This window comes from Chaetura pelagica, unplaced genomic scaffold, assembly GCF_000747805.2.
Source record: "Chaetura pelagica isolate M959 unplaced genomic scaffold, ChaPel_1.0 scaffold288, whole genome shotgun sequence".
In the NCBI taxonomy this organism is placed as follows: Eukaryota; Metazoa; Chordata; class Aves; order Apodiformes; family Apodidae; genus Chaetura; species Chaetura pelagica.
The window spans coordinates 2,573,742-2,597,316 of NW_009954190.1; the positions used below are offsets into that span (position 1 = coordinate 2,573,742).

The 23,575-nt window shown below is 37.5% G+C and overlaps 1 protein-coding gene across 1 annotated transcript in view; it reads right to left on the bottom strand.

The window, feature by feature from the left end:
• Positions 1 to 23,575, bottom strand: part of TRHDE (thyrotropin-releasing hormone degrading enzyme) — a 205,995-nt gene that overhangs the window by 105,461 nt on the left and 76,959 nt on the right. Inside the window, exons 3-4 of the mRNA XM_010003071.1 lie at positions 16,117 to 16,271; positions 11,725 to 11,838 (exon numbers count right to left, since the gene is read on the bottom strand). Of these exons, the coding sequence (XP_010001373.1) occupies positions 11,725 to 11,838; positions 16,117 to 16,271 (269 nt within the window). The remainder of the gene's footprint in view (positions 1 to 11,724; positions 11,839 to 16,116; positions 16,272 to 23,575) is intronic.

Consider the following 23,575-nt stretch of genomic DNA (forward strand, 5'->3'; position numbering starts at 1 on the left):
TAGGGAAACAATTATTTTGACAGTCCTACTCGAGGGAAAACTGCTAAGGGTGTAAAGGATTGTAGATGCTTTGGTTATACCTGCCTCACATTGCCTACTAGTAAGTAAGAGAGCACCAATATCATCAGTAGTACAATATGTAACACGTATAGGCATTTACACACAAAGGTACTGTTCCATCTCCAAAATCAAGTCTGGATATCACAACTGACAAACATTTGTGGAAGTGGATTGTGACTGTTTGGAAGTAACTCACTAAAAGGACCCATGTTAATCACAAATTTATATTTCAAATACAGAATTCGAAATCAAGAAAATCAGCATGTAGGAAACAGAACATGAAGCTATAAGAAGAAGAAGAAAAACTATATAAAAAGGACAGGCTACACTTCGGACCTCTGTTTGCTTCTTAGGTTATCTCCTGATGGGTAGAAAAGGAATATTTTAAATTCATCATCACTCATTCAAGTTACCATAGCTGAAAAGTCTTCCTTGAAATTTATGGCAGACCATCACACTGGGATACAATTGAAACAGCTAGTATGCTTCCAAACACATTCACTGCATTTTAGTGCAAATTAAGAAAGTGTTTGACCTACAAAGCTAAATTTATTGAACTGAAAGGATTTCCAAAACATTCCCATCTTTGCGCTTCAGTACACAACCTCTGAGAGAAGATCCCAAAAGGAGACTACAATATAACTGCTGGAAGACACAGAGAGATAGGACTTTTCTGGTTGACAAGGGGCCTGCAGCTTGGAAAGACGACAGGAAACAGAAATTCTGAAAGAAACTAAAGCTGCCTTAATTATGTTGAAGAAACACTACCTCAGCTATTAAAGTCCTATCAGCAATTGAAGGTGGAAAGGCCAACAAATAGGACCAAACTGCTTATACTGACAAAGAGGAGCTTTCTAATCCTTAGTTATTTTACCCTATGCAATACAGTGGAATTGATCTGTTTTAACATGATACCGACAGGACTAAAGAAACACCTAGCAAAGAAAATCAATCTTGGAATGTGTTTAATGAGGCTAGTGAGCTGTCAACACAGTAGGCGACAGGTTTGCAGGTAAACATGAAACAGTGACAAGATGTTGTTCAAGATGACCTTCCTCCAAGGAAGTTCAACTGCAAGAGAAAAGCCAAAGACTGTGATACACTTGAAAGGAAAAGGCGGCTTCAGTTGAGTCTTGAGGCTTTGTTTAGAAAAGGTCAATAGTTGCAATGTGAGTGTAAGACTAAGCAATGCTAACATAGGGCCAGGGCTCTAAGGAGTTTGTACATCTGAAATAAGGACAGAGAAGCTTCCACTCAATTTGTGCCTTTCTTTAAAGGCAAGCAGTAGCCCCTCAGATCCTCATCTTCCAACTGCCCTCTTGTAGACCTGTCTCTTCATCTCCTCTCCTCAGAGCCTTCCTTGGACTGTGCATAGTCAAAGTCTGGGAGGCCAGACCTGTGTTGAAAAGCACAGACATGCCAGTTCTTTCTGGTTGCTTTCCCTCTTCCTCTCTAGAATGCTTCCAGGTGCAGGGACTGAAATGCAGTTATCAGATACACATGCCTTTCAAAGATTTACATTTTCAAATTATTCCCCAAGCATCTGCGGTCACTAGATTCAAGTAAACATCTCTTCATATGAATTACTTATTTTAGTCCTGCCAATCCACCTTCTCTATTTGACACAAGGATGTCCTGAAAGACTTACACCTCCTCTGTACTCTCCCCTCCTTAGCCAACATCTAATCATTGCTTTGGGTAAAAGCAGCACAAATGCTACAGGTAGCAGGGTCAGAAACTTTCCACCTACAGCAATTCTTCCACATTATGGAAATAATCTGAAGATTTTTAAGTGTGAATTTGCAGTGTGAAACATTCCTTAGCAAAAAGAATCAGGAGTAAGAAAATGGCTAACTACAAGAAAGCTTTCTGTTTCTGGTTTATTTTCACCTTGTTCTGGGGAGGAAGGTAGTGGTCACTCCTTGTATATTAATCTCCAACAGGATGCCCACCATTCAACTAGTTACCACTAAATAGAAAGAAAGCAATTGTAAAATAACATTTTTTGGCAGAAAAGCCTGCACCTTCAAGAGCCTTTAAAAATTTGTTGTGCATAACAGGATAACAATGATGTAATGGAAAGGAGTTGCTGCTAGTGATATTACAGTATCATATTCAGGCATAAAGTAAGAATACAAATTAGCATGGCAATAATGTAATACTTTAACTTAGTCACATAAAAAGTATTTCTAAAAATTAATACTAAATGCCAGGGAAAATAATTTAAATGAAAAAAACTGGAAAACATCCAACAGTGGAACAAAAGGCATAGCACAGTGAAAGCCAAAACTGATAATTAGTACGCAGAGGAGATCAAAGGCCTTAATATTAAAGGCATCGCCTTTGTTCTGGGACAGCCATTCAAACTGCTTATGGACTGAGAAATCTACATGAACAAAGCTTAATATTGGTGTGCAAATCTGCAAATTATTTTTCTGACCAAATTGCTGGACATATCTTCTCAAAATATAGAGCTTTAGTAGCTGTCAGGAATATAAAGCAGGCTTGAAATAACAAGCATTGTCAAGATGCAATACGTGTGTCTATAGGGAAAGTGCACCTAGGGAAAAATAATTAAGGGTAAATTTTGAAAGCAATCAAAGAACACCAGCATATACACTGCCAGTAGTTCTGATACAGTATACTTCAGGGTGAAGCTTAAATGACAGAGATATTATAGCCTACAACAAAAACTAAGGATCAACAAAATACCTTAAGGCCAGAAAACATACACTGGGGACAAAGAAGTTCCAACTGTCTACGTGCTTATAAATCTGAAGTTGTCATCACATGGGAAGTCTTCTGAGTACTTGCAAATAAAAGCAACATTTCTTTCTCTTTCTCTCTTCCAAAATGTAGTTTTTTGCAAATAGTTTGAGCAGCTTATGGGTTCCTTTTCTAAAAATTTATATCTCTGCATATGTGCTCGAGTTAAATGCACGGTTTGTTGAAGGAGGCCTGCAACACATTCTACATTTATCAGCTGTGAATATGTCATGGGTCCACATCTACCTTCATAACCCTCTTTTCTGCATTCTCAGTCAAAGTTCTTGCAAAATTTTTGTCCATACACCTCAGAAATGTTCACACTGAATGGTAATTTTTGTTGTTATAAAGCAATATAGATGTTATAGGAGTTCATAGTTAAGGGAGACCAATAGCTCTGAGTCTCTGGAAAGAGAACTGGGTATGTAACTTCTTTTCAATGAAGTGCCAAACCAGAATTTCACAACCACCTGCTTAAGTTGCCAAGCAGATGGGGAGTTGATTTGGAGTTTTAAAGCAATTTCACCAGCTACTTCAACTGCTGCTTCCTCTCATCACTCTGTTTTTGAGGTACAGCTTTGATTTGGTTGCACACCAGATCCACTACGCCAATTATTGGCATGGGAGGACACAATACAAAAAAGGGAGCATTAGAAAAGGAAACAACACTTATTGACCACCAGCACATCTAAAAAAAAGAGAGCCAGTTTCACTCTCCAAGATCAGGTTTCATCATCTTGCATGCAGTTGCCTTCACAGAAAGAGTCATTAAGCAAATGGATGACACAGATCCACTGTCTCCTTATGCATTTGTCTCTGGAGCATTTTGAAACATTAGACAACAAAATATGAAGTTTATCCTCTAATTCAAAGTCCTCAAGGGGAATCTGAAGAGGAAACTCACCTCAATTCAAGAAACAGTAAATAATATTTAAATGAAAAGTGGCTTTGAGATGTGGTTGGTATACTGAATCAACTTCCAACTGTGTCTGCCAGAGATCATCATCAATGACAATACTTTTCACATGCTCTAACATTTGCTGGACGGATTTTGCACATTTAGACTCTGTTTCAGCCTGGAAGTTATGAGATTCAGTGAGCTATGTTCTGAAGTAACCAAAGAAGTTTTGTAGGCACACCAAAAGTTACTTAACAGCTTGAACTCCAAGTAACTGTGCACTGCCACCACTTTAAAATAGTGGCAGCACATTCAGGGCAGCCGAAAAGTTGAGATGCAGATTCAAATATACAGATGCAGCTTCGTCACTGAACTTCCCATATCAACTACAGTTCCTGAGGAAGTGTGTATTCTTATTTCAGTAGAACTACCCTGGTGAGTTCTTGCCTTGAGGCAAAAGTTGCCATAAAGTTCCTTTCTCATTTTTGCCAAAGACAAAATGGTTACTAATTCAAAATTATATGAAATTCAGCAAGTTGACTGAAGTTTCTTTCTGAAACCAAAGCTTCATCTAACCCCTGAACTCAGGACGTTTGAACTCACATGACCCAAAAGCTCTCATCATAATGTCACTTTAACTGCTCTCTCCAGATGAGCAGATAATGACATGAAGAAAGAAGAGACACTGACATTCTCCAAAGTTGTACTTAATCTCTTGAATAAATTTTTCATCTAAATGTTGATATTCATTTACATCTTATCTCTACATTTAACTACTTAAACTTAAGAATTCCATATATTAATCCACCTTACCACAGCATAGAAAAAGAAACTGTGTTAAGGAAGACCATGTGGAGATGGAAATTAATTTTCTTAGTTATAAGCTCAATTTAGCATAAGGATTTCTAAAATGGTATACTTAGAAAGGACTAGTAGCTAGGAACCAGAAGATCTTACAGCTTACCTTTACGTATGTCTTTTTTTGTGCCAAAGTCAATTACACATGAGATTCTAGCTAATTTTACATTGGAAGTTTCCCCTATAGTTAAGTTAAAACAGAAAATGATACAAGGACTGACTTCACTGAGCATTTACTGGGGGAAAAAACACTCCATGTGGTATTAATTAAAGCCTTGCCTCATACTGGCATGGGGAGCCTTTAACCAAAACAGAAGAGATGAAAGCAGTTTTTAAAAATGAGAGGTTGAATCGTTTTCAATGCTGAGCCAGTGTGATATTTATATTAGGTTAGAAGGATCAAGCAGGCTACAGCTCAGGTGTGAAATGGTAAAATACTAATGAAATAAATCCAAAAGGCCCATGTCTTAAGTCTACTTCAAACTTACAATGATTTTCTGGGTTTTCTATGAGTGAAACAATGCCTGAAAAAAATTTAGAGATGGAGACAAAAGCTTTAGGAGGCAATCTGAGACAAAGCACATTAAAGATACGTATGTATCTAATGGCTCTATTCACCGTTACTTTTTCAAGTGAGTCAATGAGAAAGACAGGCAATTAAGATAATTTCTCAAGAATTTGGGCAACATGTTACATGATGCTCAAAGCACTTAATGTAATGAAGTTCAGTTAAATGGTTTTCTATTACCTTCTTTAGGCACAGGTAATTTCTTGAGGCATGTATTTTTAATAACAGAAATGTTGATATGTAACCTCATTGTTATTTTCAGCTGCTTGTAGTAATGGCAGGATCATCAAGACACTCAACCTCATGAAGGAAGTATGGTTCACTTTAAGAGAGATGAAAGATGCCATTCCATGTAAACACAATTTCCTCCAACTACTTTAATCACAATTGTTTATACTAAGAAAATTTCTGGCTAATATGACCACCTTTAATTATAAAAGTAGTAAGCACACATGAAAGTGGGAGATCTTATCCCAGAGCTTCAATGGATAGAGAATGCAGAGAATTCAAAGCTGTCACTTATGTGCTACACCTTGACTCAGCCAATAAAACTGTCAGCAAAGCTAACTTTTATATAATAAAGAAAAAGGAGAAGGCAGCTGGAATCTGTGAAATGCTTTCTCAGCATCAAGCCAGGTACCGACCACTCAAGTATTTGATGCTTGTTTGATGGATGAAAGGAAAAATTACATGCCAGTAATTCTTGCTGTCATAGTTCTCAAAACCTACCCCAATACCAGAGGCATTCAAGGACAAACATGATAGTTCTTTTTACCAGAAAATAAGGAGGTAAAAGATCAGTCAATAAATTCCTGCATCTGTAGCCCTCAATTTAATTCCTTCATTTAAAAAGACATGTACAAAGGACTTCAGGATAATGAGAGAAACAAGAAGAGAGGAAGATAGAATGAATATATATATAAAAATATAAATATAGTTGCAAACGGGCTAAGGAAGGGAAGTAGGGTAAGATAAGAAAATAGATTTTAGATAAGATATCTAGATATCTAGATTTTAGATAAAATATCTTTTAGATAAGAAAAGATACGAAGTGGAAATTACCAGTATGTGTTTTTCTGCTGTAATTTTCTCTTTTCTCTGATCCTAAAACCTTCCATAGCAGTGAGATTACCTTCTACCAGTCGTAAGATGTTATAGCTCAAGACCTCACATCCAGCCGCATTTGCTTTTTGATGGCACAGAGAGACAACCAAAGAGCTATATGGTAAGCCTCCAACACAGAAACCTCATCTCTTTCTAAACCATGAAAAAGGGAACTGACAAGCAGATTGCTACTCTAAGCACACATGATCAATTGAAATTCTCCAATCTTGCAGAGACGGTTTTCTTATTAAAACCATCGTGACAATAGAGAAACAATTGTTTAAACTTTCAAGACCTTGAAGAATGAGATTTAAGAAGAATTTGAGATACTTCAGGATAGTAATAACAAAAAACTTTTAATTTGGGGGTAGACAAGGCAAGAGGCTTAAATGCAAAGAATGGTAAATTAATTTCCATAGCAAATGTCTAATGACTGTATAGTAGGGACATATTTCCTCCAAAATCAAAGGTAGCTTTACCTTCAAGAGGTAAAAAGTAACATGCAGTAACTTCATTTTTAGCTGAGGGGAGCAAATGAGAATGTATAGCTTTGATGTGAAATAACTTACATTTTTAAAAATACAATAAAATCAGTGCTGGAACCAGGAAGGATCTCAGTACACAAAATCCACCTTCTTGTTTTAAAACCAGCAATACCTCATCCACTTCCTCAGGAGAGTTGGGATGTGTCTTATATTAACTACAACAGGTAATAGTCCCCTGTAACAGAATGATTCTTCATTCTGTTCTTCACCCAACATTTTAACAGGAGGATCAAGGGCATAAGGATGGCAAGAATTTAATAAGGATTGGATTCCTTTTTTATTGAGATTATGCAAGTCTGACGAAGTATGTAAATGTCTTCTGGACAAGACAAGAAACTCTAGACTTCCTAGAAGGCTCAATAAAGTTTTACAGCTCCATGGCAATTTGGTCAATATTGTTATTAATCCATCTTTCCTGCAGTAAAAGCAGAGCCTATAAAACAGCTGAAGAAAAGCTGCACCTGTTTGGGGAAAATCCCAAGTACAAGTATAGGCTGGGTGGAGAATGGATTGATAACAGCCCTGAGGAGAAACACTTGGAGGTGTTGGTTGATGACAAGATCAACATGAGCCAGCAATGTGTGCTTGCAGCCCAGAAAGTCAACTGTTTCCAGGGCTGCATCAAAGGAAGCGTGGCCAGCAGGTCACAGAGGTTGATTCTTTCTCTACTCCACTCTTGTGAGACCCCACCTGCAGTGTTGTGTCCAGTTCTGGGGCCCCCAGCATAAGAAGGACATGGAGGTTTTCCTGGTTTGAGCCAGAATGAAGCCAATATTCCTTTTACTGATTTTTATTTTTTTTTTTTCTCCTTCAATAAGCTTTCTTTTAACTAGTAGCAGAGTGTTCCAACTGGCTCAAACCAGGACAGAGGTGTTGGAGCAAGTCCAGAGGAGGTCCATGAAGATGATCGCATGGCTGCAGCACCTCTCCTAAGAAGACAGGCTGCGAGAGTTGAGGTTGTTTAGCCTGGAGAAGAGAAGGCTCTGGGGAGAGCTGACAGCAACCTTCCAGTACTTGAAGGTGCCTACAGGATCTCTGGGGAGGGGCTTTTTATAAGGCTTGTACCAAGAGGACTAGGGGTAATGGCATTAAACTGGAAAAGGGGAGATTTAGGTTGGACATTAGGAAGAAATTCTTCAGTGTGAGGGTGATGAGACACTGGAACAGATTGCCCAGGGAAGTTATGTAAGTGTTCAAGGTCATGTTGGGTGGGGCTCTGAGTAACCTGGTCTAGTCGGAGGTGTTCCAGCCCATGCAGGGGGGTCAGAACTAGGTGATCTTTAGTCCCTTACAACCCAAACCATTCTATGATTCTATGATATTACTCTGTTTTTCTGATACAAAGACCTGTAGCATCATACACCATAATAGCTTGTATTTTTATTTCACAGATATGATTTACTGCTGACAAAATACCACCCTAAAGGTTGGAATATTGCTCCGTTTAACCCTCTTTACAGGAAATAAGGTTCGTGGTTCTTGTTTTTTAACGGATTTGTGAAGCTTGTACTGTACCCTTCACTTTAGGGGAGAAAAAAAAAAAAAAAAGCTGTTTGGAACAATGTCTCTTTTTACAAATTATCAGGTTTTGTTTTTTCAAGTTTATAAATGTCACAATGATCTAAACAGAAAATGCACTTTATACTGATAACAAAAATACCTAGCAAGTCAAGTGCCAGTAAATTTAACTTTTGCTTCCTTGTCCTACAATCTCTGTAACATGGTTGAAACATGAGACTATTGATTACTACTGTAGTCTGCAAAAGAATGCAATACATTTAAATGTTTAACTCATTGAGTTTCCATCTTGCCACCAATTTTCTAACTATTTAAATATGTCAGTATGGTTATTTTTGCATCAAAGGCCGGTGATATCCAAAGCCTTATGAAAAGTTTATGTCTACTCTCTTTTTAATTTAAGGAAAAACTTGACAGATTAATATTTTTTCAGGCACAGCAATATTAATTTAGTTAATTCTAATTTATGCAGCACGTGTCTGATTTTCCAGTTTAAATGTCATACCTTGATCAACCCATTCGTTTTGCCTGTATTCTGCTAAGATGCCAGATTTCACATAATGGGCATGTCATTTGCATAACAGTGAACATTATATTCATTCCACAGAAAACTGTAGCAAATATTCTATATTCCAAATTATTTCTAAAGTAAAGTTATTCTGGATTTGTTAAACTGATTATGTGAAGAAAAAATGACTGATGATTTGAAGATAAAATTCAGTGTATAAACGTTGTCATCTATGACATTTCACTACGCTAAAATCATAAAGGCCTGCCAGATTTCATTGCATTCATAATTAGAATCATTACATTGTAATTCAGGATGTGTTTTTCGTAAAGATGAAGAGAATGAGTTTTAATACAGCTAAAGCCAGGTAAACCCAACAAGCCTACCTATGCAAGACAGATGTCAGTTCAGATAAAGATTTATTTTCCTTTTCATAATGCAATTATAAACCAAAATTGACAACTGAAAGAAAAAAAAAATCATAGAATCATTTAGGTTGGACAAGACCTTTAAGACCATCAAGTCCAACCTTAAACCTTACTCTACCATTTTCATGCCTAAACCATATTCCAAAGCACCACCCTTAGATGATTTTTAAACACATCCAGTGATGGTGACCCAACCACCTCAGGGCAGCCTGAAAACTATTTCAGAAGAAAAATAAACAACTCCTCACGTCCAGCCTAAACCTCCTGTGGTGTAGCTTTAGGCCATTTCCTCATGTCCTATCACTCCTTACTTGTGAGAAGACGCCAGAACCTACCTCTCTACAATGTCTTTTCAGGTAGTTGTACAGATAAGGTCTCCCCTCAGCCTCCTTGTCTTTAGACTAAGTAGCCCCAGTTCCCTAAGCCACTCTTTATAAGACTTCTTTTCTAAGTCTTTCAGCAGCCTAGTTGCTCTTCTCTGCACCTGCTCTAGTACTTCGATGTCCTTCCTGTATTGAGGTGCCCAAAACTGGACACAGTATTTGAGGTGTGGCCTCACCAATGCCAAGTACAGAGGGACGATCACATCCCTGGTCCCGCTTGCCACGCTATTTCTAATATAAGCCTTCTTGGCCACCTGGGCACACTGATGGCTCATATTCAGCCACCTGTCAACCAGCAATCTGAGTTTACCCATCATAAACATAAAAAAAACCTTATTTACTGTGAGAGTGACAGAGCACTGGAACAGGCTGCCCAGAGAGGTTGTGGAGTCTCCTTCACTGGAGACATTCCAAACCTGCCTGGATGCATTTCTGTGTGATGTGCTCTAGTTGATCCTGCTCTGGTAGGGGGGTTAGACTACATGATCTTTCAAGGTCCCTTCCAACCCCCAAGATTCTGTGATTCTGTCCCTTTCTGCCAGGCAGCTTTCCAGCCACTCTTCCCCCAGCCTGTAGCGTTGCATAGGGTTGTGGCCCAAGCGCAGGGCCCGGCACTTGGCCTTGCTGAAGCTCATACAATTTGCCTCAGCCCATTAATCCAATCTGTCTAAGTCTCTCAGTAGAGTCTCCCTACCCTCAAGCAGACCAACACTCCCACCCAGCTTGGTGTCACCTGCAAACTTACTGAGGGTGCACCCAATCCCCTCATTGAGGTCATTGAGGAAGATGTAAAACAGAAGTGGTCCCAACACTGAGCCCTGAGGAACCCCACTTGTGACCGGCCGCCTGCAGGATTTAACTCCATTAATCACCACTGTCGGGGCCTGCCCTTCTAGCCAGTGTTTTATCCAACAAAGAGCATGCCCATCCAAGCCAGGAGCAGCCAGTTTTTCATGAGAATGCTGTGGGAGACAGTGTCAAAGGCTTTACAAAAGTCCAAACAGACAACATCTACAGCCTTTTCCTCATCCACCAGGCAGGTACACATATTACTATACTACAAAGAATTCAAACTTCAGAAGATGCTTACCTAAAGCAAGAGTAGAACTGTTTTTAAAAATGAGCTTTAACTCATAATTATACCATCTTAATTCCATGGCACATTAAAGTTATCGGGATAAGATCACTCAACAAATCACCCAGAAATGGCAAAAAACATTTCATTAGTTACTATGCAAGAGTTTAGGCAAAACATTCAAACTATAACATCCCTCTATCAGGCAATCTGTATTTGTAACTAATATTTTGACATGTAATTAAAATATGTAAACACAAAAGGAAAGCAAATAGAGAAGTTTCTCCAAAAGACAATAAAACCTATATAGGAACCTTCAACACAGTCTCACACACAACTTCCTCATCCTGAGGTCTTATGTGTCTTATTTTTCTTATAATCATAATATTTCTAGATTACAGCAGTTGATATAAACTGGGACCTGACAAGATATGATATCGTATAACAGAAAGACTCCAAAATAATGTCCCAGCATGGCCTTCCTAGTTTGCCCTCAGAGAGCTCCAGTATTTGCAAACCAGTTGACAAAGAATGTCTAACTGTGTGCAGCTGGAACTCATACTGAAACCTATGTTGTCAATTCATTTGCCCCATGTTACCTTGGTATATACTGCAGGATGGCCAAATAATAGCAGGAAAATAAAATGAGTAAACTGTACAGACAGAAAACTGTAAGGAAAAATAGGCTTTGTTTTCCAGTATGGTTTAGGCAAACACCTCTTTCCAATTCCTCTCATGCTTGTGGATTAAAAAAATGCTAAATCATAACTGCTTTAATCCAAAATGTTTCTGAACAGAGAAACAGTAGTTGTTTTAATGTTCTGTTATTGCAGGTTACACTTTTGGAATGCTGTCAAATTATTTCACACCTAGTGATTTTGCTTCACTGGACATCTGATACTTGCATGCATCATTTGGTATTTTTCAGCAGTCCTTGTCTATAACAAAAGCAGGACTGTAGCAACAGAGTAACTTTCATATGGAGCCTTAAAATTAAAAAAAAAAAAACTTACCATGTTCCACCCTGGATAGAGGTAGTCTGTCCCAACAAATTCAAAATAGTGAGCAAAACCTTCTTTCAACCACACATCCTCCCACCAAACTGGAGTCACAAGGTCACCAAACCACTGCAAAGAATGTTCAAATAAACAGCCTTTAGGAAACTATGTCTGTATACATTTCATTTATAAAGAACACAATCTTCATATGCTTAAACAGAAACAGTAGTATATACACTACTCACTGAAACTCATTAACTGTTTTTGTCATGTAGCAATGAATTAAGCCTTAACAGGATGCAAAAGTTATTGAAGTTAAACATTAGAAAAAAAGCATGCAGGGAAGAAGAATTGAGGACAGTATTCAGTGTCCACCTTAGTTACCTAAAGTAGATGCTCCCCTAGTTTTGAGGGATTAACACGCACAAAGGACAGAAAAGGGCTTCTAATTCGAGTAGTCTGAATCATTACCTGGAAACCTCACTAGTGTGAACCTTGAAAAACTGGGAACACATTCTCCATACCCCAGACCTAAATTTTAGCATCTCTTTCTCTACAGTGTCTGCCTACCAAGATTTACACTACTACATATGCTCCAGTCACTAGCTGTTTTCCTAAGGAAAGCAGTTTTACACAACTGCACCATCTCTCTATGGGTAGGACTCAGATGCCTAAAAGCAGGTAGCTGATGCCACTTAAAGAACATCCTAGCACATCCAAGATACTCACACAGGCCCAAGATATTTCATACAGTGCTTACATGAGATCTTCAGCCTTCTCAAACAGCAACTAGACGCAGAGGATATCTAAAATGTCAGGGGCCACCTATGCTTAGGCAAAGGAATCCTACCTGAGCTGGCTGCCTTTCCTGTTCTCCCCCAGGTCTCTCTTAATTCCCCACTGAATTCAATCTAATAGAACCATGGAGTGGTCAGGGTTGGAAGGGACCTCTGAAGATCACCTAGTCCAACCCCCTCAGTTAGAGCAGGATAACCTACAGTAGATCACACAGGAAGAAGTCCAGATGGGTTTTGAATATCTTAATACAGAAAGAAAGACAGACACCTCAAAGATAATTAAACTCCTCGTTTCATGTACTTGAAAGTAAATAAAGATCAACAGCTGAAAATAAGGACCTAAACTGAGGACAAGGCAAGAACATGGCTGTTAGATACTCTGTAGAGTAGCCAGCAACAGCCACTAACCTGTCACGGTACAGGACATGGGGGCCTCAGAGGGATTTTACACAGAGTTAGGATGGCTATTGGAAGAGAACAAAAATTCAAAGGAAATCAGGTGTCATGAATGCTTCTGCTAATGGATGACCCTGTTTAAATAGCCCTGTGCAACCTGGATCATCAGAACACCAGTGGTAAGATCAGAAACACGTTCACTTTTATGAAAACATAATTCATGCTCTGCAGCATCTTTTTTGCCAAACAAATACCAAAACTTTGTTTCAGTAAAATTCTCTGTAAGTTTTACTCTTTAATATTTTTACAAATGAGATTAATTCATAAAAAACAGAGACCATTTTGAGCTTTCATGGAGTCATAAGCTCAGAAAGGGAGCAGCACATCAGTATTCCAGAGGGAGAGACTCATGTCAGAGCAGAGGAGCTGCTGTTGACACTGTAATGAGAGTGAAGAACATCTGAAAGTAGAGTTAGCCAGTGGATGGTTTGCTTTCATGATAGGTGGCTTATTTAAGGCTTTGTCTGGGACCTGAATGAAGGGTCTCACTTCTGCGCATGTCTCTGTGGAGTGAGAATAGCACCAAGGAAGGACAAAGGCTGCAATGAGGATCCATAGTGAAATGAACACACGGGCTCTGAAGAACAGACTACAAAAACTGAGATTACCAGATTGCAGCACAATGTTCAGTAAATAGGATTTGAGGAAAAAAATGAAGTGAAACATGACAATGAATGTCACTGACAACCAACTTAACAATGTAAGGAGAAAATATGAGACTGATAAAAGCCATATTCATACACTAAGTGACTCTGAACTTAATAGATCTTAAACTAATTAAAGGCTACCTATAAACTAACTCTTTACAGGATCAACAGAGACAGATCCTGATCTTAAGAACATTTAACTGAAAAGACAAACACTGTAAATGCTTCAAATGCATAATGCAATTCTCATAATTTGAACAGTCAGAGCAGCATACCACTAAAGGAATATGAAAGTTATATTTATACTAGAATAGGTTGATTAAATTATTTCTAATGACACACAGACTAAACACAATAGCACAGAGCTTATTTCTTTACTTACAAGAGGACAGCAAAACAAATAGGAAACTAGTTATTATGGTATAATTATGTGTACTCCTGTAACTCAAAAGAATTAATAAGAATAATTTATGTCACAAAAGAGAACTTCTTATACTTGTGAGTTTTTTGGGTTTATTTATTAATTATACAATTAAAAGTACTAATTTAATTATCTACCTAAAGGAAGAAGTATTTTACATTAAACCACTATGTGATACCAAAATTAAAATGTAGAGAGTTTGCTTAACTAGTCTTGAATAGTTTCAGTGTAGTTACAAATGTCAGAGAGAGAGAGCAGGCCCAGAGACCACACTTAATGAAGCCAGATCTTCCTATTATTTTCCTAGGTGTTACATGTCTGAAAGGAAAACGTTAAGCAAAGCACTTAATTTATCTAAGCAGTGGTTTATTCATTTGTTTGTTTGTTTAACTATAAACACTACTTCTTTTCATTTTGGAGAAGAAAAATTAATTGAAATGTATTGATTACATACATTTCTTGTCTGCCTCAGGTATATTCAGCATGACATGCAGAAGGCACTTACTTTACAGCCACACTGAGAATAAACTCTTTACAATATGCTTTCTTTACAATTTTTTTTTAAAAAAACACATTGATTTAGGCATTTTTAATTTTCCTTCTGCTTTCATGCCTCTTTAGGTCAATCTGTTACACCAAGTTTTGTGCTCAGGTGGGAAAACTATCACAAAAAATCAGTTATTCAAATTCAAATGAGAATCAAATTAACAAACTTGCAAGTTACTGATGTGGTAATTGCCCACATCTGAAGTATTAAATGCTTCAGAGGCAGAGGAAATTATTAAAGCAGTGCAAAGTAGAAGTAATGGAATTACATCAGAAAAATGAAGATTTGGGGGCTATGAAAAAGTTACTGATTTTTGGATTAGCTAAGAAGTTAATCCAAAGGTTTTAAGTGAAGCAGCATAACCCTGTAATCAGGAGCACTGAACCCAGCCCTACAAAAAGCACCACACGGAAGCATCTAACACTAACACAAGCTGGGATTTGATGACCTAATATGTGTTTTCCACAACTGATTCCTAAGACGCTGTAATTTTTCTAGGTGAACAGTGTGCTACTCTATTGCACTGCACAATAAAGAGCATAAAACAAATTCAGCTGATCGCATTGAGAACAAACCAGTAATAACTTTCAATAAAAATTTAATATTGTAGTTGAGGAGTTCATATTCATCGTCAGATTTAATGTGAAACATGAATATGAACCAAACATCATTATTTCCAGGTTCACCTACCAGAACTCCATTACAAAGGCTCTTTTTTATATGGCACTTTTTATTTGTAGAAAGTGTTAAGAATTTGCATTGCCTTTTAAAGAATACTGTGTAAAGTCACAGATGTAAGCCATGCTGATTACACAGTGGGATTTCATTCATTTCAACCTGAAGGCTATGATTATGCCTCTTATGAGAGCAAGAAAGGGTTTCCTGCCCCTGTGGCAAATTTCTTCAATAATATTTGCATTCAACTCACTATTACTAAACACTCATAATGTGTTTAGTTTGAGATAAGAAGATGGAAGAAATGAAAAATACATTGTAATATGAGTTTATTATGAAGTTTTTTTACTGATACCAGTTTCTGTACACATAAAAGACTCAATTATCCACCCTTAGTGAACAGAGGGACAAACCCAAATTTTAAAAAAGTCACAAGAACAAGAAAATGGAAGTATGTGTATATGTGGAAGAAGAAGTTGACTACCAAATTGATTTCAACCAAAACATTTTTTGATATGAACATGAAACTCAGCATGAATCTCCCATAGTTCTGCAATAAATAATTTTCCACAATTATCAATGTGTGTAGTCTATACACCAACACAATGAAACACAAACATATACAATATAATCATACAGAAAGTAGTGAAGTTGTTAATTGCTAATAATTTTCTCTTCCATCTCCATTTTAAGTCTTCCCAGTTTCTGCACTGGAGTGGTGCATTACAGATCTCCATATTATTTGGACTCCAGTTACAATAAAAGTTGCAGTTTTCTGTGTGAACAACACAAATTAATTTTCAGTTTTGAAAATAAATGTGTGGTTTCTGAAATTAATATAAAATATCTGAACACCTTTAATACCTGGTGACAAAGCTCATGTACAATGACCATAGTGACATCCAGTAGGTATGATATAGAAGAAATACTTGGATCTAGCAGTATCCTTTGCTCCACAAAAACGCTCAGACCCCAGTTCTCCATAGCAGCATATGGATGCTTAGGCACAGCTAACAGATCTAGAAATAAAAAAGATATATGTTAACTCTTTGTAGGAGCTACTGTGCTGAAGAGCTATTGTAGATTAAGGCCACAAATTACCATTAAAAGTATTTTAAATTGCATATATGTTAAAAAAAAAAAAAAAAAACCCAAAACTTAATTTCAGCTCTCAGCTCTCTAGTAATGTTATTTACAAAACATTAAGAAAGTAGTCATTTATCTTATGCCACTATCTGGTTCACACATAATTACCACATTGTTGCTGTAACACAGTACTTAGTATTTCTAACTGAAGTTTTCTATACAAAATCCAGCTTATTTACAATGCCTCATTGATTTATTTCTGGGTTGTACACTTCTTCTCATGTTCACTGTACCATATCAATGTAGTGCACAGACTTTTACCACAAATACTTTTTAGCTTTCACTAAAGTGACTCCTTTATGAACATCTTACACATCAAACTATACGTAAGGACTGACGTTAAGGGGACCACTGAAGAAATACTGATTCATAACAACCAGAAAGATGGCAAACTGTTCAGAATGACCAGTTCTTACAAAACAAAGCATCTTTCAGTGTGCACTATTGCCAGCATGCATCCTCTGAGAGCAGGACTGCTGACAACCATCTCTCAGCCCCACAGACTGGAAAAATAGCCTCATACACAACTTCAGGAGTATCACTTCAGTTTTGTACTCAGTAAATAACAAAATACTAGGAAGATGGGAAGATTCTTTATGAAGAAAAAAAAAATTAAAGTTAAATTAAATTAAAAAATAAAAAGAGTAGGGAATTTCTCTCAGTAGCAAGAGGTTGAACAAGATAATATTACAATGTCTACCCATGTGATAGAAATACCGTACTGCAGAAGATGAAAAGGAACTAAAATTGACTCTCAGTCTGGAAATAAATCTAAAATTACAGTAAATTGGCATAGGGAATAAATCAATATACAGTGCTGCTTCATAACAAAACATCTGAAAGAGCTCAGAAACAATTCATATGTCTATGAGAAATCCAGTGCAATCTGTGTACACATCAGCCAGAATTTTAGAAGCTACACTGTCACATCAGCATGGTGCTCCCTCTAGTCAATTTAATTAGCCTGGCTTCCTAATTAATTAGCTCAGCTGCACACTTCTTTCTTTTCACTGTATTACTTCTGGTTCCAAAGCTAATTTACTTGCATTTAATACAAGTATATCTAGGTGGTACTTCAGTGGGTGGGATCAAAAGTCTCTGGATTGACTTCCTAACTGGAAGAAAAAAAATTCTGGCCTCCTCATTCAAAATAGTACTCTAAATTATATCACAGCACTGACATATCTCTTAAGTTTATCAACTTTGACTTGCTGATACGTGTGGTGGAATTGGCTTGGAGAAGAACCTTACAACAGGAGCTCTACTTTAGGATCCACAGGAAGATGCGACTGAAGCATCAGGAATGGAGAACCTCAATACATTCCAGCACTCACAAAAAAGGACCTGCTGCAAGAAGCATAAAACTACCAGCCTTTGGTGGAATCTAGTGGAAGCACAGAGGGTCTATCTTCCAAATACAAGCAAACTGAAAATATCCAAATTGCAGAGACATACTGCAAATAGTAAAGAATAAATATTTTATATGAAGGCAGACACTAGAACAACAGCCCAATTAAAGAAAATAAAGCAAAAATCATGGTTTTCAAGATTAGACATGCAAGTAAATTCAAACTTACAAGCTTTCCTTTTTTTTTTTTTCAGTTGGATCACAAACCATGCTGATTTCTTTACAATAACTGCAATTTGTTATAAATGACATGCAAAATTAAATACTCTTCTTGTGTCTGCTACACAAAGAAGGGATAAGGATGAAAAAAAAAAAAATCAGACACAAAGGCTACTGGGTAAAATAATTGAAGTTAATGGCAAATCTTCATTAACAATAAACACAGATCTCTCCCATTCTCAACTCTGTCAAGAAAGCTGTAACTTCTCCTACACCAGTTAAACTTCCTTCCAAAAGGAATCTTCAGACTCTGTTTTTATATACACCAATTAAGTTTTCAACAATTGCCCTCAAATACGTAAAGCAACACCGAAGTAGAAGTGGCACCAAAGTAAAACCAGTTCCCTATTTTTAAATGATTATTTTATTTCCTTTCTCTCTTTTGGGTTCAACTGTAGTTTTTGTTCTTTCTTACCAGTCATAATGGACAGATTCTGTCAGTGTCAGCCAGTAATAAACTACAATAACTCTGTAGAACTGGGAAACTAGAGTGAGGCCTCATACTAAACACCTTTACAGGCTAATTACAGACTGTCTTTCAATATTTGTGACATTTGTATTGGTCTGCTAATTTAGACCAATACTTTCTAGCACTGACATATTAATAAAACCTAATCTGATGGACAGTTAACTGCCTTGCATGTAGACACTGCAAAGAGATATTCTACATCATTTTCATCCAAAACAGCCCAGTTGCTCTGTAAGTCTGGAAATGCCTCTTACGTATCAGCTAAGCTTAAATGGCTTTTCTGAGCAAACAGAACAAAATACAACAGATATTCCTGTTGGTTTCCCAAATGCTAATCCTTCCAGGTGACATGGGTCACAGAATCACTGAATGGTTTGGATTGGAAGGGACATTAAAGATTCCAGACCCCCTGCCATGGGCAGGGACAACTCCCACTAGATCATGTTGCTCAAAGCCCCACCCAACCAGCCTTCAATACATGCTGGGAGGTGGTGGCATCCACAACTTCTCTGGGCAACTTGATCTAGTATCTTGCCACCCTCACACTAAAGGATTTCTTCCTAATGTCTAACATAAGTCTTCCCTCTTCCAGTTTAAAGCCAGTACTCCTTGTCCTATCACTATGAGCCCTTCTAAAAAGTCCCTCCCCAGATTTCCTGTAGGCACCTTCAAATACTGGAAGGTTGCTGTCAGCTCTCCCCAGAGCTTTCTCTTCTCCAGGCTGAACAACCCCAACTCTCTCAGCCTGTCTTCTTAGGAGAGGTGCTGCATGCATCTGACCATCTTCATGGGCCTCTTCTGGACTCACTCCAACAGCTCTATGGCCTTATTGTGGGGACTCCAGAATTGGGCACAGTACTCCAGGTGGGGTCTGCAGAGAATGGAATAGAAGGGGAGAATCACCTCCCTTGACCTGCTGGCCACACTTCTGATGCAGCCCAGGACACGGTTGGCTTTCTGGGCTGCAAGCACACATTGCTGGCTCATGCTAACCTTCTTATCAACCAGCACAACCAAGTTCTTCTCCTCAGGGCTGTTCTCAATCCATTCTCCACCCAATCTGTATTTGTGCTTGGGATTTCCCCAACCCTTGTGCAGGACCTTGCATTTGGCCTTGCTGAGATTAATGACATAAGCATAACAAAAATGTTGATTTAATTAAGAAACACACTACAAAGTATGAACACCTTCCTACCTTTTCCTAGTGCAGGATCTGATGGACTGCACTTCAATGCCAAAAAAGAGACTTTCTCAGTCTCCAGTGACTGATGGAATGGACCCTGAACATAAATATTATCACAAAATGAGGAATCTTTCACTTCTCATTGTCCATATCTAAACTCTTAACTTCCAAATCTTGGTGTTTAGACTAAATGCAATTCTTTAGTCATTGTTCTTGACTTCATCACAAATTTCTGCTACCTTTAAATAAAATTCCAAACACGCCTGGTTTTCTGGTAAAAGACACAATAATCTAAATCTTTCCCTGGGGAGTCATAAACATTTTATTTCAGAGGAACAATGTTTGATGTTCAAGTCTCAACATGAGAATTTGTATTTCCCTCTGTTTATCAGACCATCAGAGCATTGAGAAAGGTATCCTGTGCTCCTGGAAGCAACATCTGTTAAGATTTTAGTATAACTTTTAAGGAGCGAGGTACAAAAGGAAAGGTGGTGATGCAAATATCATTCACACATATTGCTGTTCAAAAATGCTCTCTGCACTAACTGTGAAATGTGAACTACTGAATATATAACAGTTTGTGTGCATGCTGCATCCAGTTACTCTGCACACTAATTAAATTCTTTGCAAAGCACTTGTGAATGTTTGATTATGTGGATATTGCTGGGGAAATAGAAATGTGTGTTATTGCTTGCAGAGAATAATATCCTCATACATCATAAAACTGTTACTTGAGATTTCCTGATACAGCAGTGCAGAGTCCTGTGTACTGCTGAAATAATAGAAGGTTTCCACCTCTTGGCCTTCACAGAGACTAAATTCATGACCAAGAAGTAAAAACTATACAGCTATAATAAAATCACCAGAAAAGCCATAAGAACAAAAACGTGTTGGAACTTCACACTTACATACTACACTTGTACAATTATTTGAATGCATTCAAAATATTAGCATAGCATTTGCATGTTTTTAGCATCTATTCCTGTGTGAATCTCATGAAAAACATTTCAAGTTACAAAAAATTATGCATTGCTTAAAAGCTTATTTCTTTTCTAAATGTGTAATTAAGGCATCAAAACTATGTGAGCTTACATAAAAATATAATTATCTAACATTATTAGCAAGTTATTATCATTGTGTGAAAATAGAAATTAGCAATTTAACTCCTAAATTGGTCAGAAAGAGAATCAACATTCAATGGTGGGGATTTTTTAATCTATGAATTTATTATCTGTGTAATTTGAACAAATTATATTGTTTTTCTTTTTCTCCTACTCAGTTACAGCATTTTCTAGAAACTCTTAAAAACCATTGAATTCTCCAATCCACGCAACTGGGATCATTCTGCATTAAACAAGAGCAGGAATAGAACTGAATGGGATTAAATGCAAAATAGGATCCAACTCTCTCATGCAGAGTATCCTGAAGGTGGATGTCCTCTTCCCCTCTTTTATCATCCTACTCTTTTACAATGATCAAAGCACCTTTCTCCCACAATCATTCCACCTTGTTTGAAATCCACCTCGGTTTGAAGTCTGATGGGGATACTACTATAACAGATACTCATCCCTACTATACATATGAGTGTGTGCATAAGCACAGGAAGAGACATTAACACATGTGAACAAATTTACTAATACTATGTTGTCACGGTTTGACTCGTGATGGGCAGTTAAACAAGAGATAACAATGCTCTTGATCCCCTCCCCTCATCCTGCCTGAGTAGGGAATAAGAGATAGAATGAGGGAGAGAGACTCTCTGGATTGAAAGCTACACTAGACAGTTTAATTAAACATGAATGATAAAAGAAAATAGTACAATTATATACAAATGTGTTCAGGAATGTGCAAAACCCTATTGCCTCCCCCCACTCCCAACAACTTCCACAGCACTCTCCTGAGCTGTGAACAGTCCCAAAGAAGGGAATGGCAGAGCAGACAGGAGCTGAAGGGAGAGTTATGAGGGTCAGAGATGCACAAGCCTGGGGATCAACGGGGATGGATGGATGGATGGATGGATGGATGGATGGATGGATGGATGGAAGGAGTCCTCCTGGACACCGGCCATGGACAGAGGGGAAGAAGCAGCAGGAAGGAAGTTGTCTTCTGTGATCTCTGAGCTTACATAGATATATGGAATATCTCTGGCCAATTTTGCTGTCTGTCTAATTCAGCCTCCTATACGGGGTGGTGGGGGCAGGGGTCATAGATCTCCTGGTTAGTGTCTGAGCTGGCAGGGCAAAGATGCAACCTTGGAATCTCGGCAGTAACATGAACATTCCAGTGTTATCAGTCCACTAGTTGGAACACTTGCTGCTAGTTAAAAGAGAGCTTACTGAAGCAAAAAAAGAATAAATTAAATTAGTAAAAGGAAAACTGGCTTCATCCTGGCTCAAACCAGAACATATGTACTGCAATTTTATTTGTTTTAGCTGCTGGCTGAAATGTAACCAAGGGCTAGGTTCTGTAGAACATACAACAGGATTACATTTCTAATATTCAAGGTAGAAGATAAAAAGCACCTACTAGGAGAAAAAAAATTATAAACTGTGAACAATTTCTGCAAATCTTCTGTTATCATGCATAATTAGACTCCCAAATAAATCTGAGAGCCCTGAAAAACTACACTTTGTAAAAAAGAACATACAGTGAGAAACAAGAATTTTCTGACAAGCAACTTTATACATAAATTTTCCTTAACAGAACCAAGAGGCACACAGAGATAAATTGTTCACTCCATTAACTCCATGCTTTTTCCCTATAATCCCTATTTGTTTTTTCACAAAAAATGACATTATAAAAATCATCCACGTGCCTCTCACAATACAATTTTCATTCATCTCTTCAGAGAGACTTTCTTCAAGATTTCTTGCTACCAGGTATTTCACTTCTTTGACAAAAATTTCAATAAATTAAGCAAAAGCATGGACTTATATCCGTTTATTTTTGTCTTGACAAATGAAAACCTAACGTATGGTTTTGCTCTTTCCTAATGCTGCATATGCAATCAATAGATTTATTAAAACTCTCTAAAGGTCTTGTGCCATTTTCTACCTGAATGCTGTACAAAAATAAAAGAACTACTTAACTAAAAGGGTTTATATTTCTGCCACTCAGAGTCCTTAATCAAAGCCATTACATTTTGTAAGCAGAAGATGCTTTTCTGTAACATAATACCATTTAATGATTTATGCAGATTTTAAGGAACAAGCCAACTACAAATAGTGACAGCTCTGGTTAAAAAACCATTAAGTCAAACATTAGTTATTTTAAGAAATACTCACATTTTCTACTGATAACAATACTTAGAAGAAATATCTAAACTGGGTACCAAAAAAATTAATTTTCTGCACTGTTTGCTTGGTATTTGACAGAGAAGTTTGAGCTAGAAACCCAAGTTTTCCCTGTATATACTTTCATCCCCTTAAGAAGTCTTTTTTGGGGGTTGGAACTCAAGACACTAAGCATCCCAGGGCTTGGTGAAAGCTCTCTGAAGCCAAAAGGAAAGGTCTCCAACTGATTGCAAAAGCAGAATGAAACAGAACTAATGGATTTGAATGTTCACATTGAGAACTTTGATTTTCAGAAAATACTACGTACATGATTCCAGAAAACTAATCATTTCAGTATTTCACTTTTGGCACTTAGGATCCCAAATTAGATGTAGTTAAATTATTATTTTTATTTAAACTACTATTTAATAGTACAGACAGATTGGTTGGGACTTTGAGCAACCTAATTTAATGGGAGGTGTCCCTAGCCACGTAGGGGGGTTGTAACTAGATGATCTTTAAGGTCCCTGCTAACCCAAACCATTCTGTGATTCTAGGATTCTCCTGTCTTCTCTTTCCACACACTAAGTATTCAAACACACAGAAGATGAAAAGACACGGGTGAA